The sequence below is a fragment of the Rhinatrema bivittatum genome, chromosome 18, assembly GCF_901001135.1.
Source record: "Rhinatrema bivittatum chromosome 18, aRhiBiv1.1, whole genome shotgun sequence".
Classification (NCBI taxonomy): domain Eukaryota; kingdom Metazoa; phylum Chordata; class Amphibia; order Gymnophiona; family Rhinatrematidae; genus Rhinatrema; species Rhinatrema bivittatum.
In genome coordinates, this window is record NC_042632.1 from 5,028,031 (window position 1) to 5,045,805 (window position 17,775).

A 17,775-nucleotide genomic window follows, 5' to 3' on the forward strand; every position below is an offset into this window, starting at 1 on the left:
CCATAGTAAATATTATGGAGGAAAAGCTAGACAGTTTTCCATGACCAACTGAGAATGGAAGCAGAAGTTTGTGGACTTCTTGCCAGCAGCAGGTTGAAAAGTGACTGAAAACCTCTGACAGAAAGCAATATTTAATGCTGCCTCACTTGTGATCCATGAGTGAAAGGGAGTCTCACCCTCTTACAAGAAGAAGATACTAGCAGCTAAAGTGCATGAACAGGAGTACCAGAGACAGGTGCAGTGGGGATGTAGCACAAGAAAGAGTGGTCACCGCATAGAGTAATTTGAGCATGAGTAGCACTCTGTAAGCTACCATTTCCTCCCTTATCTCAATACACCATAACCACATTGCCCCCACAGTACTGTCTCTCCTGACATAGGCCATAGCTAAAGCAGCTGGCTACAGAGACCCATGCCCCACCCCAGCTGAAATTTATGGGACTCACTATATAACAGGGCCCATTTAGAACATGAACCCAGATCTGCTGGCATATTGGGCACACATGTCTGTAGTCTGGCTAGAATTGGTCAAGGTGGCTCAGCATTATCTTTCCACCCTACTAACCAGTATGCCCATTGAAATGTGTTCTCAATGGGAGGCGATTTCATGAGCCCTCATTATTCAAGGTTGGTGCTAGAGTTGATGGAAAATTGGTCTTTTTGAAAATCAATCTGGCTTTGCTGGGTTTTCCTGAATTTCTATCAGGCCGATACAATAAAGTGCGTGGGAAAACAGGCGCTCAGTGTTGAATGCCCAATTTCCTAATGCACACCCAGCCACCTCTCCTGGGCGTGTGATACTATATTTAAATGAGGGGTCGTACTAAAAAGGAGGTGCTAAGGACAATAGTGTGCTCCTAGTGCCTCCTTAGCAGCGGAAGCCCAAAAGAGGTGGCTGTCAGTGGGTATGGAAAATGGACGCTCATAAAATTGAGAATCTGCTTTCCTAACGTGACCTGCTGGCACATTAAAAAAAAAAAAATTTAACCTTTTGGTTCCTCCAACCTAATATCGCCTCAATATTAAGTCAGATGTACAGAAAAGCAGGGCAGGCTTAATTTCTGAGCATAAAATGTGCGGATCAGGTGCACATTTTTTTTTCTGTATCCCAGGCAAATAACTGATAGCCTCATCAACATGCATTTGCATGTGATGAGTGCTATTAATTTTGGGGGGTTTGGGCGTGCATTTTGGACGTGCTAAACCCCTTAATGTACAAGGGATAGTGGATGCGCGTCCAATATGTGCGTCCAACCGCGTATAAAACAGTGCGCTCAGCTCAGCGTACTTTACTGTATATGAGTGACAAGATGACTGAAAGCACTTTGGGGGGTCTTGCTGTCATTTTCCTAGCTGCCATGCCCTGATACTACACCTTTGTGGTCTTGCTGCTACTCAGCCTCATTGCCAGACCCCATACTTTGCATACTAGGGGGTCTTGCTGTCACTCTGCTTTGCCACCATACACAATAGTTAGCATGCAGGGCATAAATAACTGAGCCCCGCTTTGTGCAGCACACTCAATGCACACAACACCTCATCTCCCCCCTCCTGAGCTTCCTTCTTTGAGTCCTTCAAGCCTCAGTCTTATCCTTCAGGAGAGAGTGTACCAAGCACTAGATGTGACTCACTCTGAATGCTGGGAGTAGCAGCAGTGGAGAAGCTCTGTCAGCCAGATGTGGCAGTCAAGATAACTAACCAAGTCGGCTGCCTGCACCACACTGACTTCTCTTTTCTCTCTTCTTATGCACTTGTATATAGAGAGAACTGGCATATTGTCATGAGTTCATATGTGTTTTCACCAGAATTTTCAGGAAACTTTACATGCATTCTTGAGCACATGCTCATACGTCCTCACTACTTCCCAACTGCAGTCCTGGGAACTCTGTTTAGTTTAGGTATACTAACATGCATACAGGACATACACACCTAAGTTTACCTGCATATCGGGTAGGCAATTTTATAACAAGTTATTTCTGCAGGTAACGTGGCATTTTACCCATGGAAATGCTTTTGAACGATTACTCTTCCTTACCCCTTTTGCTTGGAACATTTCTTTACTCCAATCATTTTTCACATCCTAGGACAAGCATCCAGAGCAGGTAATATTTGCATAATTTATTATAGCAGTTTCTGGTCATATAATACTAGATGATAGAAACTTACTGGGTAAGATGAGGGAAAAATTAACACTTTCTTATTTTTCTTTCTAGGTCAATGTTTCTAATCATTGTATTTGCTCAGTACCTTCGGAACATGTCTATCCTGTTACCAGGTTATAAGTGGGGAAAAGGATTCATAGCAGTGAGGCTCCAGATCTTCAAATTATTTCCGGTAAAGAACGCTGCTGATTCTTATCCCTGTCAGTTCTTCTTTCTGTGCATTGAAGCCACTTCTGACCATTTTTGCATTTGTTACAGATAGTCTTGGCCATTATGCTGGTCTGGCTACTATGCTACATTCTCACCATCACGAATGTGTTCTCAAGTGACACCAAGTCATATGGGTACAAGGCCAGGACAGATGCAAGAGGAGAAATCATGTCAAGTGCTCCCTGGTTCCGCTTTCCATTTCCCTGTATGTATTGCGATTGCTACACAGTGTTCTGATTGATGGAGAGAGGTCAGTGATAACAGTAGCTGTTCATTGACACTATTGCTAGAGGACTGACCTTTTTACTCAGAAATCTCCAGCAGTTAATTTGTGTAAGCTAAGAAAAAAGGATTCTCGATTTTTCCAAGTCAAAGCTTATAATAAGAAAGGCAAGAGTTTAAATGAGTATAGGAAGATGTTTTTGTTTTGTTTGTTTTTTTCCTCTCATTGCAGAGGTCTATCGCCAGGTGCTGCCTGGTATCCTCCTACCGCTGCTGCCCTGCCCACTCCTTGTATCCTTGTATCCTACCTCTCTCTTGATTCAGCATCTGCCACTGTTACTGTCTGGCCTAGTCCTGCCCTTTTTATGGTGCCTTGGGGAATTCATGACACTGTTGGTACTGCTTTGCTCCTCTCATGTTGCCTTGGGGTTTGATACTACTGTGAATACAGTCTTACTCTGTCTTAGGATGTTGATGCCACTGTGCTTACTACATTACCTCTATACTTTAGGATATTTCTGAATCTATTGGTGCTGCTTTGCCATTCTCTGGGTGCCTTAGGTTATTCATGTCACTGTTGTGGGTACCCTTGGATCCTCTTTTGGTGCACTGTGGTCTTTATTCCATTGCTGTTAGTGCCATTTGTCCCTTTATTAGTGCCTTGAATTGTTCATGATATTGTTATTGGTATTATGTGCCTGTCTTTTGATGCCAAAGGATACATGAATACCTTAATATCAATAGTTGCATGATTAATACCAAGGCACAATGAGGGTGATGTGGTTCACTGAAATAGCCACTTAGAGCCAACAGCTGTGGAGAAAAACATCTCTTTATTAAATGCTACAAAATAATATAATAAGGCATTATGGAGAGAGAGACTGATGGAGTGTTACACAAAGCACCAGTATAAAACTCTCTCTTTCAAATTATTTTACTGATAATAAGACATTATATAGGATTTTACACTTGCACATTTCCAACCCTTAAAGTAGGTTACACAATTGTCAAAATTTCTATGATTGGCTTTTTACTATAAACATTTAATCGGAATGGCTGTATGGAGATTTGTTCTTGCTCTGCGTATAAATTAATTCTTGCTTTCTATGCAAATGTTATCTATAGGCCACAACTAGCTATGTTGCCAGCATGACCTAGTTCTTTCTAAGCATAGTTCCTGTACTCCTGTAGCCCAGTTATTTTCTGTTAATATAGCATTTTCTATTTAGCCCGTGGTCTCTGCCTGTCTAGCGAAAGCAAAGCTGAAGCATAAATACAATAAAATACTTATTAGAAATTATAACGATCTTATGATCAAAACTCAAAAACTGATGTGGCAGCCTTACAAGTTAGCCACTAGATGTCACTAAGTCCCTGCATAGAACTTTACAATCATGGGCCTTCCATCCCTTTCAGCCTCTCTCAACTTGGATGGTCTGGATTGGATGCCTCAACTGTATTTAGCCCAGCCATTTCAGTGTTCTTTGGAGTCAGTTTGATTTAGATTCAGAGCAGTGAGGATATAGCTTTTCCACAGTCTGGTGAGACTCTCTGCTTCATCAGGACCGACATTTATATTTTTAAGAGGATCCTCTCTGTGCACACCCTGCCAGAGGGTTGTCCTGTATTTAGTTGCAGTGAGATAGATTTTTGTCTACTCTGTGAGAGATTTCTGATGGTCAAGATGTATCTTGATTTTTTTCAGAAGGGATTCTTACTTAAATCTTGCACCATTTGGTCAAGGACTAAAGACCTGTGAACCTTAACCTATACCCTAGATTGGGCAAGCACAAGTGATCTTAAAGCAGCAGTCACCAAGAGATTTTTCAGAGAACAGTATTTGGATATTGTTTTGTGGAGAGGTTTTTGACTCACCCCTCTATACTGCGATGAAGGGTTGAGGTAGCCTGATCTCCTTTGACTTTCCCCAAGAGAAGTCCACAGTAACAACAAGAGTGAACAAAGACTAGGAGATCCCAATTGTATCTCTACACCCATGGGACCACGACAGGCTGGGTGTCCAGGAAGGAGATGGAGTAGGACTGTTTTTGCTGAGATGTGGCAGAGTGGAGTGGAAGAGTAGCCTAGTGGTTAGAGCAGTGGGTTATGAACCAGGAGACCAGGGGTTGAGTCCTGCTGTTGCTCCTTGTGACCTTGGGCAAGTCACTTTATCCTCCATTGCCTCAAGTATAAACTTAGAGTGTAAGCCCTCTGGGGATAGGGAAATACCTACAGTACATGTATGTAATCCACTTTAAAGCACTGAAAAAGGTGCAAAAAAGTGAAATATAAATCTAAATAAATAAATATTGGGAACCCCTCCAGTTAGCTGCTGGGTGAGCTTTGTGCAATTAAAATCACCATGGAGCTCTACCCAGATGCTTGAAATAAAAGGACACCTACCTACAGAGAAATACACACGTAACTACAGTCAGATGTAACTTCAACATTGTGGACAAATGGTCTTTAATTTGATTATTACCAATCATTAAACTTTATTTTAACACCCAGATCCTGGTCCTGTTTGATTTCTCCCAACATCTTACCTAATTGGATGCACCTTCAGTCTACACACACTGAAAGTAAGGCAATATGGTCCAGACCAAAAGCAAGGGCTTCCCCCCATAGAAAGAGTCCACCTTGGGATAAAGAATTTGAACATGGGAGTGAATCACTAGCTGGAACAGCCCTGAAGAATATAAATATTAGAGATGTGAATCGTGTGATCGATCGTCTTAACGATCGATTTTGGCTGGGGGGGAGGGAATCTGATCGTCGCGGGTTTTTTTTTTTTTTTTAAATCGTTTAAATCATAAATCAGGGGAGGGCGGGAAAACCGGCACACTAAAACAACCCGAAAACCCACCCCGACGCTTTAAAATAAATCCCCCACCCTCCCGAACCCTCCCAAAATGTTTTAACTTACCTGGGGTCCAGTGTGGGGGGGGTCCCGGTGTGATCTTCCACTCTCGGGCCACGGCTGCGTTAATAGAAATGGCGCCGGCGCTACCTTTGCCATATGACAGGGCAAAGGTAGCGCCGGCGCCATTTCTATTAACGCAGCCGTGGCCCGAGAGTGGAAGATCACACCGGGACCCCCCCACTGGACCCCAGGTAAGTTAAAACATTTTGGGGGGGTTCGGGAGGGTGGGGGATTTATTTAAAGGGTCGGGGTGGGTTTTCGGGTTGTTTTAGTGTGCCGGTTTTCCCGCCCTCCCCCTTCCCGTCCCCCTGATTTACGATTTTTGACGATTTAAAATATATCGGACGATATTTTAAATCGTCAAAAAACGATTCACATCCCTAATAAATATGTTGTGTGCCCTTGCGACTAAACCACCAACTAAGGGTTACACTTAGAAGAACAAGAATACTGACCTTTTGTGTGACATGTTAAAAAATATTTCATTGCTATGCCTGCAATAACACTTTCAGCAGCTACAATAAGGGTGGCAAAGTGGCTGCTTTGCCCCCCAAGGCAACATGAGAGGGGCAAAGCAGTACCAAAAGTGTCATGAATTCCCCAAAGCACCATAAGAGGGGCAGGACTAGGCCTGACAGTAACAGTGGCAGAACAACAAAGCAATAGGATTCCCGGTTACCCATAGAAACCCATAGAGCAATAGGATTCCCTGGCAAGTGCCCATAGAAACATAATGACAGAGAAAGATCATATGGCCTATCTAGTAGGGGTGTGCATTTGGATTGACCGCATTAGTAAAACGCAACTCATATTTTTTTTTTACTTAAAAAATTGATTCGACATAAACGATCGGATTTCCCACATATCGAACATAGATATGTTCGATATGTGGGAAATCGCGATTGTTGAGCCAAAATAAAAATATAAACCCCCTCACCCTCCTTAATCCCCCCCCCCCCGACTTACCACAACTCCCTGGTGATGGAGCGAGGAGTGAGGACGCCATTTCTGCAATCCTTGGCGAGAAGCATGTGACGTCGGCGGCACGTCGAGTGACGCCGGCGTCACGTGATTCCCGGCTCGTTCGCGCCGGATGGCTCGTTCGGCCCAAAAAGAACTTTTGGCCAGCTTGGGGGGGTCAGGAGGCCCCCCCAAGCTGGCCAAAAGTTCTTTTTGGGCCGAACGAGCCGTCCGGCGCGAACGAGCCGGGAATCACGTGACGCCGACGTCACGTGATTCCCGGCAAGTTCGCGCCGGACGGCTCGTTCGGCCCAAAAAGAACTTTTGGCCAGCTTGGGGGGACCCCCTCAAGCTGGCCAAAAGTTCTTTTTGGGCCGAACGAGCCGTCCGGCGCGAACTTGCCGGGAATCACGTGACGTCGCGTCTGAGTGACGCGGCGCCACGTGATTCCCGGCGAGTTCGCGCCGGACGGCTCGTTCGGCCCAAAAAGAACTTTTGGCCAGCTTGGGGGGGGTCAGGAGGCCCCCCCAAGCTGGCCAAAAGTTCTTTTTGGGCCGAACGAGCCGTCCGGCGCGAACGAGCCGGGAATCACGTGACGCCGCGTCACTCGACGTGCCACCGACGTCACATGCTTCTCGCCAAGGATTGCAGAAATGACGTCCTCACTCCTCGCTCGATCACCAGGGAGTTGTGGTAAGTCTGGGGGGGGGGATTAAGGAGGGTGAGGGGGTTTACATTTTTTTTTGCACATATGTACATATACCCAACTCATTGGATTTTTTTTATGTCCATATTGGCCGCAAGTGGGACCCCCTTTCGGACATAAAAAATATGAACATAAAATTTTGCTCTGCACATCCCTACTATCTAGTCTGCCCATCCAGAGTAGCTACTCAGCTCTATAATCCATACCACTCTCTCAGAGATCCCCTGTGCTTGTTCCCTGATTTCCTGGTCAGATGCGGTCCTTGTCTCCACCACCTCCACTCAGAGGCAGTTACATGAATCCACTTCCCTTTCTGTAAAGAAACATTTCTTTAGATTACTCCTGAAACTACCCCTTTCACCCTCATCCCAAGACTCCTCATTACATCAAACTATCTCTTAAAAAATCATTGACCCATCTCATCTCTCTCTTTTCTTGCTAAGGTTATTGAGGGAGTACTACTAAAACAATTACATAATGTTCTCAATGAGCATGAGATAGTTTATCAATAACAATTCATATTTTGGAAACTTTTTAATACAGAGATCTGTTACTGTCAGTAACTGATGTGTTTAGATGAAGTTTGTACTAGAAGCCTGAGTAAGCTGTATTATTATTGGACATATCAGCTGCATTCGAAACTCTTAATTATGCAATTCTTATTTCCAAGTTAAATCAAGAAGGGATATTTGGTACTTTTTTGGCGTGGCTTATTTCTTATTTGACTGAATGGACAGTACAAGTGCACATTCATTCTGTGACCTCCTCATGGCAGAGTATAAGTATGGGAGTACCATAGGGCTCTGTCCTGTCTGCGGTCCTTTTTAATGTGTATATGGTAGGGATGTGAATCGTGTCCTCGATCGTCTTAACGATCGATTTCGGCTGGGAGGGGGAGGGAATCGTATTGTTGCCGTTTGGGGGGGTAAAATATCGTGAAAAATCGTGAAAAATCGTGAAAAATCTAAAAATCTAAAATCGCAAAACCGGCACATTAAAAACCCCCTAAAACCCACCCCCGACCCTTTAAATTAAATCCCCCACCCTCCCGAACCCCCCCCAAATGAGTTAAATAACCTGCGGGTCCAGCGGCGGTCCGGAACGGCAGCGGTCTGGAATGGGCTCCTGCTCCTGAATCTTGTTGTCTTCAGCCAGCGCCATTTTCCAAAATGGCGCCGAAAAAATGGCGGCGGCCATAGACGAACACGATTGGACGGCAGGAGGTCCTTCCGGACCCCCGCTGGACTTTTGGCAAGTCTCGTGGGGGTCAGGAGGCCCCCCACAAGCTGGCCAAAAGTTCCTGGAGGTCCAGCGGGGGTCAGGGAGCGATTTCCCGCCGCGAATCGTTTTCGTACGGAAAATGGCGCCGGCAGGAGATCGACTGCAGGAGGTCGTTCAGCGAGGGTTCCGGCGCCTCGCTGAACAACCTCCTGCAGTCGATCTCCTGCCGGCGCCATTTTCCGTACGAAAACGATTCGCGGCGGGAAATCGCTCCCTGACCCCCGCTGGACCTCCAGGAACTTTTGGCCAGCTTGTGGGGGGCCTCCTGACCCCCACGAGACTTGCCAAAAGTCCAGCGGGGGTCCGGAAGGACCTCCTGCCATCCAATCGTGTTCGTCTATGGCCGCCGCCATTTTTCGGCGCCATTTTGGAAAATGGCGCCGGCTGAAGACAACAAGATTCAGGAGCAGGAGCCCGTTCCGGACTGCTGCCGTTCCGGACCGCCGCTGGACCCGCAAGTTATTTAACTCATTTGGGGGGGGTTCGGGAGGGTGGGGGATTTAATTTAAAGGGTCGGGGGTGGGTTTTAGGGGGTTTTAGTGTGCCGGCTCGCGATTCTAACGATTTATAACGATAAATCGTTAGAATCTCTATTGTATTGTGTTCCATAACGGTTTAAGACGATATTAAAATTATCGGACGATAATTTTAATCGTCCTAAAACGATTCACATCCCTAGTATATGGCACCTAGCTGCAGATTTCTTACAAGGTTGGGAATAGGATATTGTATTTATGCTGATATCCAGTTATTTGTGCCCGTATATAATGATTGGCTCCTAACACTTGCCTCGGTGGTATTATATCTGTCAACTATTAATCAATAATTGCATCATAATAGATTGGCACTAAATCTAGACAAAAGGAGGTGCTTATTGTCAGTTGTTCTACATCAATTAATGTGTCATTTGCATTTCAGATAGATAAGTTGTCTGTACCAATCATGACATGTAACAAACATAGGGATTTAGTTTGATTCCAATTTGTCCCTACGGGAGCAGATTAAAGCAGTCTCTAGAAGAGCATTTTTTAAATTACAGATATTGCATTGACTGAAGCCATTACTGTTTCCAAATGATTATTGCATGATCCTTCAGGCCACAGTCATGATGCCACTGCATCACTAAAATTCGTTGTACTCTGGAATTTCTGCAAGCATCCTCAGCTCATGGCAGCTAGTGCAGAAATCTGCGACTCAGATGCTCACCGGCACTGGCAGAAGAGAAGACATTACACCTGTTATGATTCTGCCATTGGCCGGAAACGCGGGCAGTCTTTCACCTTTTTCAGCTTCTTCTGTGGCCCGGAGGCCGCCAGCATCCTCTCTGCATGGCTGGAGCCGCTCCAGTGCAGCCCTTGCAGCCAGGAGGCCGCCAATGGCATTTCCACGTGTTTCCATGCTGCTCCTCCATGCGCCTGAGGCCGCCGATGTTGTCTTCTTTGCTGCGGCCTGGATGTTGCTGCTCACATCGGGAGGCCTGTTCTGTGGCCTAGCACTGCTCCTGTTTCACTCAGCAGCAGGGACGCCACTCTCCGGGGTCCTGCCTCCCTCCTCCTTAGGCGCACGGCAGTGCCTCCTTCAGCCTCTTAAAGGGTCAGTGTGAGAGTGGTCCCGTGGCCCCACTTGATGACCTCATTGTGGGTGGTTATCTTCAGCCCTATAAGTAGGGTCTGTCTTCATTGTTCATTACCTTTGCAAGGAGCCAGTCCTCCTTAGGACTCTTCTTCATTTCCATCTTCCCCTAGGCACTCTGTTCCATGTTGGAATTCCATGTCTTCGTCTTCATCTTCATCTTGGTCTCTCTTTGGATCCCGTGTCTTCGTCCTGTCAAGCTCCGGTGTTCCGACCTCCTGATGTCTCATTTTCTAGATCCCCTGAAGTTCCAGTTGTCCCGATGTTCTTCTGGTCTTTCCTTCAAACCTTTCCTAGCATGTAGCCAGATAGACTCAGGACCAGTGGGTATAGTGTACTCCTGATAGCAGATGGGAGACAGAGTCAGATTCCAAAGCTGACGTCAGCCTACATATACCCATGCAGGAAGCTCAGCTCTTCAGTATTTCTCCATCTCCTAAGCAGATAGGGCCACTACACACCCTAGAATAGTGTTAGCAATTTTAAACCAAAGAAGAAAGAAAACTTACCTCTAGAAGATGAGCCCCACTCTCCTGCGGTGATACCTAAGGGTCCCTCCTCCAGTCAAGAATTCCTGAGGTGATTACTGAGATCCCTCAGAGGCAAGCCTCGGTCTAGTAGCCGGCTCTCGGCGTGGACTTAGCCTCCAGGATGGCTGAGAGGCAGCGGGTGTAGAATCGAGCACAGCGGTGAAGGTAATTCCCTCTTCCCAGCAGCCGCCCAGCCCGAGACCGGGAAACGCTGAGACCAGGTAAGGTAGAAACCTCTCTTAAGTCTCTGGTCTCCAAGGCTCGAATAGCCAAACAGATCGTCCCTTCCGGCATCTCTTAAATTGGGTTGAGCAGCCCCGTCTGGGCTAGACCCTGATCCGGTGCGAGGGTCCATACACGTGGAGACCATCCGGGGTGGGGGGGGGGGGTCGCCATCTTGTCCACATGGTCGTCAGCGCCATTTCCCCCCCTTGACTGGTGTATTGCCTGCTCAACTGAGCCGTGTGCACAACCGGCTTGTGGCACAGTGGTGCACATCTGTGCCGTGCGCACAGCAACACACATATCGGTGCCGGGCGCATAGCGGCCTGCATAGATGGCCTGAGCGCACAAATATTGCCATGTGCACAGCGGCGCGCACAAATCAGCCAGGCGCACAAGTAGTAGCCTGCACACACATCTGTACGCATTTATTTATTATTTTTTTATTAAAATTTCTATACCGGTTTACAAGGTTACATTAAAACATGTAAACTAAAAATCAAACATTTACAAATAATAAAATGACTATTCTAATGGTTAAAACTGTATACAATTTTCATAGTAATGGCCTAACAATGAGACATCTGGACAACAACATTCAACACTGTGACCAACTCAATAACGTTTCACCTCAGCTTATAGTTCTTTCCTTTTTTTGTGATTTTTTTGTTTCCCAAATTACTGTCACCATCATGAAACGCTTGCTGAAAAAGCCATGTTTTAACTTTTTTTCTAAATGTCATTCTGTTTGGCTGTAGCCTAATGTCAACAGGTAACTTGTTCCAAATTTTTGACGCAGCAAGTGACAGGGCTCTTTCCCTTACTGATGTTAGTTTTGCTGAGATCATTGAGGGAATGGACAATAAGCCTTTATTGGCAGATCTCAGATCTCTTTGGGGTGTATGTACCCTTATTGCAGCGTTCAGCCATTCCATGTTTTCTCCATGTACTGTTCTATGGAGGATACATAGGGTTTCTGCACACACATCTTCGGTGCACCCAGAGCGCACAACTAAGCCTCCCGGCATGCACAACTACGCACACAGACGGGTTTTGAAGCTCCCCAAGAGCACAAACCATGGCACCGCCTGCCAAGAAGGCCAAGGGACAAGCCCTCTGCCCAGGCTGCCACCTGAGAGCTGCGCAACCTGAAGTGGCCTCCTCCCTATGCTAGCAGTGCAAAGAGGCTCAGGGGGAACCAAAGCAAGGTCCCTCACAGCCAGTAGAGGGATCTGGACCTCTGTATCTCCAACTCAGCACCTACACAGGAAGGCACCTCCGGGGCCTCCACTATAGTGCCGCCTGGAATCAACATGGACCCAGGGGCCTTTTCCTGGGTGGCATTCTTCAAAGGGTTGCAGACCTTTGTCCAAGCACACTCAGTACTGGCTGCAACTCTGTCCCAGTCGCCACCAGAAGAGCAAGACCTTCCAAGCACCTCTTGGGCCCTTCGAGACATGCCCTTCCTAAGCAAGAGCCCCCCTACCAGGGATACAGACACCTCGGAGGACGAGGCTGACTCCCTGGAGGAAGGAGAAATCCCCCCAGGGATGGAACCATACCGAACTATGCTGCGATTTTTCTCCAAAGACAAGTTACCAGCTCTCATGTCCCAGACCCTGAAGACGCTGGACATTCCAGGCATGGACACCACAGCGGAACCAAAGATAAACCCCATCTTGATCTCCCTCCGTCAGGCCTCATGCTATTTTCTAGTGCTGCAAGCGGTATGGCAACTGATTGACCTGGAATGGAATGCCCCAGAGGCCAGCTTCAAAGGATGGACCCTAGAAGCCCTATATCCCTTGGAACCCGTGGCTAAGGAACTCCTGCGGTTCCCAAAGGTGGATGCCATGGTCTGCGCAACCTCCAAGCACACGACCATTCCAGTCAAGGGAGGAGTGGCACTAAAGGATGCCCAGGATAGACAACTGGAATCCATCCTTAAACAGTCCTTTGACGTAGCAGCAATGACTCTTCAAATCGCTTCCTGTTGTACTCTGGTGGCATGTTCTTGCTTGCTCCTCTCCAGAGACGCAACCATACCTGTTGAGACGATGGAACCTGCGGTATCCTTCGTCATGGATGCGACTGTTATGGTTAAGCTGTGTTTGGGTAGATTCCTAGGTACTGTGGCAGATGACCACGCACACGGGGAGGAGCCCTGTGGGGAAGCCACAGTACTGGGCTAGACTCAGGATGCACAAACACAGTTAATTCTTTATTTATACAGCTTGCAGTATACCACCATAGGTGGCAGTAGTGAGGTAGTCTGGAAGTTGCAGTCTCAGAACCCTCGGCAGAGGGGACCCTTCTCTTCCCGTTGGTATAGGGGGATTCCGGTGCAGGTTTCCCAGCAAGGCAGTATTGTGGATGAGATAGACTGAGAGTTAGAGTACTCACTGGATATTTGCTGTAGGTATGCGATTACACCCAGTTGAAGTAGATGGTACAGGCTCCGAGGCAGGGAGAGCAGGCCCTCGAGGATCAAGTACCTGATCCCTGTAAGGCACTTGAAATAAAGCAGAGGGCCCCCGAGGAGCGGGTACCCAAGTTATCAGTTACCCTGAAGGGCAGAAAGAGAGCTTCCAGCAGCAGCACGGAAGCGGCAGAGTAGCTTAGACCGGCCGAGACCAATCCTTGCTAACTTAACGAGCTAGCAAAACAGTACAGGCTATATACCCAGATGGCGTGACGTCAGTAGAGGGGAACGCCCCCGAGGTTCGCGCAAATGCTGGAATAAAGACGTGGGTGGCGCGCACGCGTGCACCCTAGTAGGTCCTTTGGAGGAGCATGGCGGAAGGCAGCACCATAGCCGTTCCGGGGACGCCAGAGTGGGCGGCTTGTAGATGTGGCGGTAGCCATTTTCCCAAGGTAAGCTGGAGGAGCTGTGAACAAGGTGAGGCAAATGGGGTGAAGCCATCTAGCACCAACAGACGCAACAGTACCCCCCTTCAAAGGGCGTCCTCCATGCCTCCTACCTGGTCTTCGTTTCTGAGGATGCATTCTGTGGAACTCTTGAAGCATCTCTTTATACAGTATATTAGCCAAAGGAGTCCAAGAGTTATCTTCAGGTCCATAACCATCCCATGACAGGAGGTATTCCTATGCTCTGCCTTTTCTCCTTATGTCAAGGACAGCATCTACCTTGTATTTAATGTCCTCTTCTGCATCTATTGGTGTAGCTTCAGGTGTCAGGTATGTAATCCAGTGAATTTCTAGGGATATGTCCTTAATGTTAGTCTGGAATAATTTGTGTTGGTTTCTATGAAACCTATATTTATGAGTGTTATTTTTATGTTACTGTTTTTTATTATTATGTATGTTTATTTTGTATATCGCCTAGGCCATTTTGTGTTAGGCGATTAATAAATTTGATTAAATATAAAAATGCAAATGTAAATGTCTTGTTGGAGAACTCACTAAGGATCAATGGCTTCAATAGTGAGACGTGGAACACATTATGAATCTTCAATGTAGGTGGTAGCTTCAGACTATATGTGAGATTGCCTAATCAGAGAATGGGAAAGGGTCCAACGAAGAGTGGAGCGAAGCGAGCTGAAGGCAGTTTGTCTTGTGCTATGGGCCATTTTAAAAGGTGCGGGCAGGCATAGAGTTCGCGCAACCCAGCGCAAACAAATCTACGCCCGATTTTATAACATGCGCGTGCTGCCACGCACATGTTATAAAATCCAGGGTCGGCGCGCAAGGGGGTGCACAATTGTGCAACTTGTGCGCGCCGAACCGCGCAGCCTTCCTCCGATTAGCACCGATAGATGCAACAGCGACCTCAGACCTAGTGCGCAACTCAGCCAGCAATGTCGCCTCGGCAGTGGCAGCCAGAAGACATCTATGGCTCCGAAACTGGTCTGCCGATGCAACATCCAAAGCAAACCTCACGAGGATGCCCTTTAAAGGATCTCTCTTGTTCAAAAGCGAATTGGAGAAGCTAGCCAACAAATGGGGCGAATCCCTAGTACCTCATCTACCGGAGGTCCAAGAAAGCAAATGGGTAGGCGATCTATGATACCGATAGGTGAACACAGAAGAATAGATGCCTGATTCTTTTTCAAAACTTTTAATGATGCAGAGACGTGCCAATTAAAATCGCCTGACTCAGGCCGAGTTTCGCAGCTCTCTAGCCGCTGCCTCAGGGGCTACAAACAGAGTAAATATTCACAAATCAATAATTTACTAAACAACAATAATAATATTATTAAGATCTTATAAATATTAAAAAGAATTTTATATAAGATTAAATAAAACATCCTTTTTAATTATTAAAAAGATCTAAAATTCTATGTCCTCATTATAATAAAAATCGAATAAAATGGTGACAAAAATGTATTTTGTGAAAAACTTTTTTTAAGAAATGATGATCATTACCTCCAATATTTTGATCTATATTGTAGCATCCAATGATTTGCAATGTTTTGCCAGCTGTACAGAAACAACTATAACGAAATCCAACCACTATTAAAACATATTTGAAAAGATTTGGCAAGAAACATAAATATATCTCAGTTACATAACTAAAAACATTTTTCTAAAAAAACTTTTTTTAAAAATCATATTTTTAATACCTTTGTATTACTGGCCAATAAGTAAAAGTCTATTACAATTTGATATACAACACCCAACCATTAAATTGGGCACAAATGTTTATATAGAAGAATGAAAGGATGGATCGGTAAAAATGGACTTTTATTGGAACTTGCCCGACTCTGGCCGAGTTTCGCTCTGCCGAGCTGCCTCAGGGGCTGTGGCACATAAATATAAACAATTAAAAATGCACACAAACATAAATATTTGTATAAACATATGACTTATGATATAAAACATATTCAAAAAAATATATTAAAAGAATATATTAAATAGTAAAAACACTTAAACATGGAGACAGTGCTTGTTTTGTGTGCATAAGATGATGATGTTACATAAAAAGTTACGTATTTGAGAGTACAGATACTGTGGCTGAAACATCAATTAAAAAGCGGAGTGGAAACAAGTCTTACAAAGGACATGGTCTATAATGATTGTTGCACAATGCACTTCATCAAACAGCATATGGCTGATACATGCAAAATTTGTAACAAACAATAAAATATATTATTGAGGAGGTCAATGTGTATAATTAATAAGAAAAATAAAAAAATATATAAAAAATATGTAAAGATGGCAAACTAAATCTTGTACCTTGTTGAGCCAGAAACTTGGCTCTATATACTTGTGCTGATTTCCTAGGATGAAGGAATATGAGTGAACACACCGAATCCGGGCTTGTCACTTGTAATTCATCAATCACTTGTGTGAACAGTATTGAAGCAATTCTTATGGAACAAAAATTCTTAATTACCTTAGTTATCAAGAATAGGTATAAATAAAAAATGAACACATGCATTCGTCAGACTACAAATCTGAATGACTTCATTCTGAAATTGATACTGACATCTTGTATCATTATTATTAAGCTGTTATATGTCTTTCAACTGATCACAAATCGATAAGGAGTTAACGGTAAAAAAGATGAATGAATAGTGAACCTTACTGCATGTGAATGCAAGCAATAATTTTTAAATTTTTAATTTTTACAGTGTGTTAAATCTTGATCCGGTAGATACCAGGAACAAATCAAAGATGAAGTTAAAAGCAATACAATAATAAATTTCGCTACAAAATGAACAAATGAATAAAAACAGCTTCGATACAATAGTGCTCCCTAGAACATAAATAGCTAAAATCCACTTCGATACAATGCTAACAATACTTCTTATCAACAGTATGTAGAAAATTCAAAACGAATGATATGCGGGGAGACGTGTGCCAAAGCAATGTAATAATGAAAATGATGCGCTGGACAATAGTTAAATTCCTAATATATAAAAGTGCATAAGTCAAACAGCATATTGTGGCTGTCCGCGAATATGCATCCATCGGAAGCTGTGTCACAATGAATACCGAACAAAAATGATGGAATCACTAACTGTTAAATCTAATGTATAAAAGTGCTAAAGTGGGGCAGCATGCAGATAATATCCAAGCGCAAGAAACTATGTCATATTAAGTATGCGCTTAAGCAGACAAAAATATATATAAGAATGAAATCGCTAGCTATTGAAACTAAAAAGAACACAATCACTAATATTTTACCTTTGTTGAACTTGCACCGGTCACATACTGCTCTGACAAACACTGCAAGAACCAGTTAGTACCTGTATTGGACCTTTATTTTTCCCGCTTCTCACTCGAAATCACGCGAGAATAGACACATGTGTGGACTGATTGGCTCATAGACATTGTGGATAATGAGAGACTTAACTAGACCGGTGTGTAAAAAAAATGGATTAATCAATACTGATCTAATCTGTGCAGTAATGCAAAAGTGGTGACAAGAGGAGAAAATATAATGAACAAATGTCTGCGGTTGACTCATATTCCTTCATTTGTACAACTGCTGAAAAGCGGATGTACGGTCAAAAAGTAAACACAAATACTTTAAAACACTGCATCTTTAAAAAGGAGTAAATTAGTGTGAACATGTATAAAATCAAACATTCTTAAAAACTGCATCATTTTTTGGGGAACCAAGTAAAAAATATGAATTAAAATTTAAAGGGTGGAGGGAAAGAAAGGAAGGAGGGGTAGGGGGGGGGGAAGGAAGGGGAGAGGGGGAGGAAGGGGGGGGAAGGGGAAAGGGGGGTGGGGGGGGGGCTAGAGGGATAGGGAAAATGGAGGGAGGGGGGGGGGAAGGGGAAAAGGGGGAAGGGGGGGGGAAAAAAGGGGGGGGAGGGGGAAGGGGGGAAGGGGGGGAAAAGGGAATTGGAAGGACAAGGGGAGTGGGAGGGGGGAGCAGAAAGGGAAAGCGCAACAAAAAATGCATGTGGACCTAAATATAATTATGAAACACCATATTCCAAAATTAAAAAA

General features: G+C 44.9%; 1 protein-coding gene and 1 long non-coding RNA gene across 4 annotated transcripts in view; one reads left to right on the top strand and one right to left on the bottom strand.

Annotated features, from left to right (window-relative positions):
• Positions 1-17,775, top strand: part of SLC23A1 (solute carrier family 23 member 1) — an 896,619-nt gene that overhangs the window by 451,495 nt on the left and 427,349 nt on the right. For all 3 annotated transcript variants that reach the window (XM_029583351.1, XM_029583353.1, XM_029583352.1), the window contains exons 7-8: positions 2,214-2,334; positions 2,421-2,577. In XM_029583351.1, coding sequence (XP_029439211.1) covers positions 2,214-2,334; positions 2,421-2,577 — 278 coding nt within the window. The remainder of the gene's footprint in view (positions 1-2,213; positions 2,335-2,420; positions 2,578-17,775) is intronic.
• LOC115079641 lies at positions 15,556-17,045 on the bottom strand. Its single transcript, XR_003853350.1, has 3 exons — positions 16,999-17,045; positions 16,045-16,178; positions 15,556-15,608 (listed from the first exon to the last, which is right to left on the bottom strand). It is a non-coding gene; the product is annotated as an uncharacterized LOC115079641 (long non-coding RNA).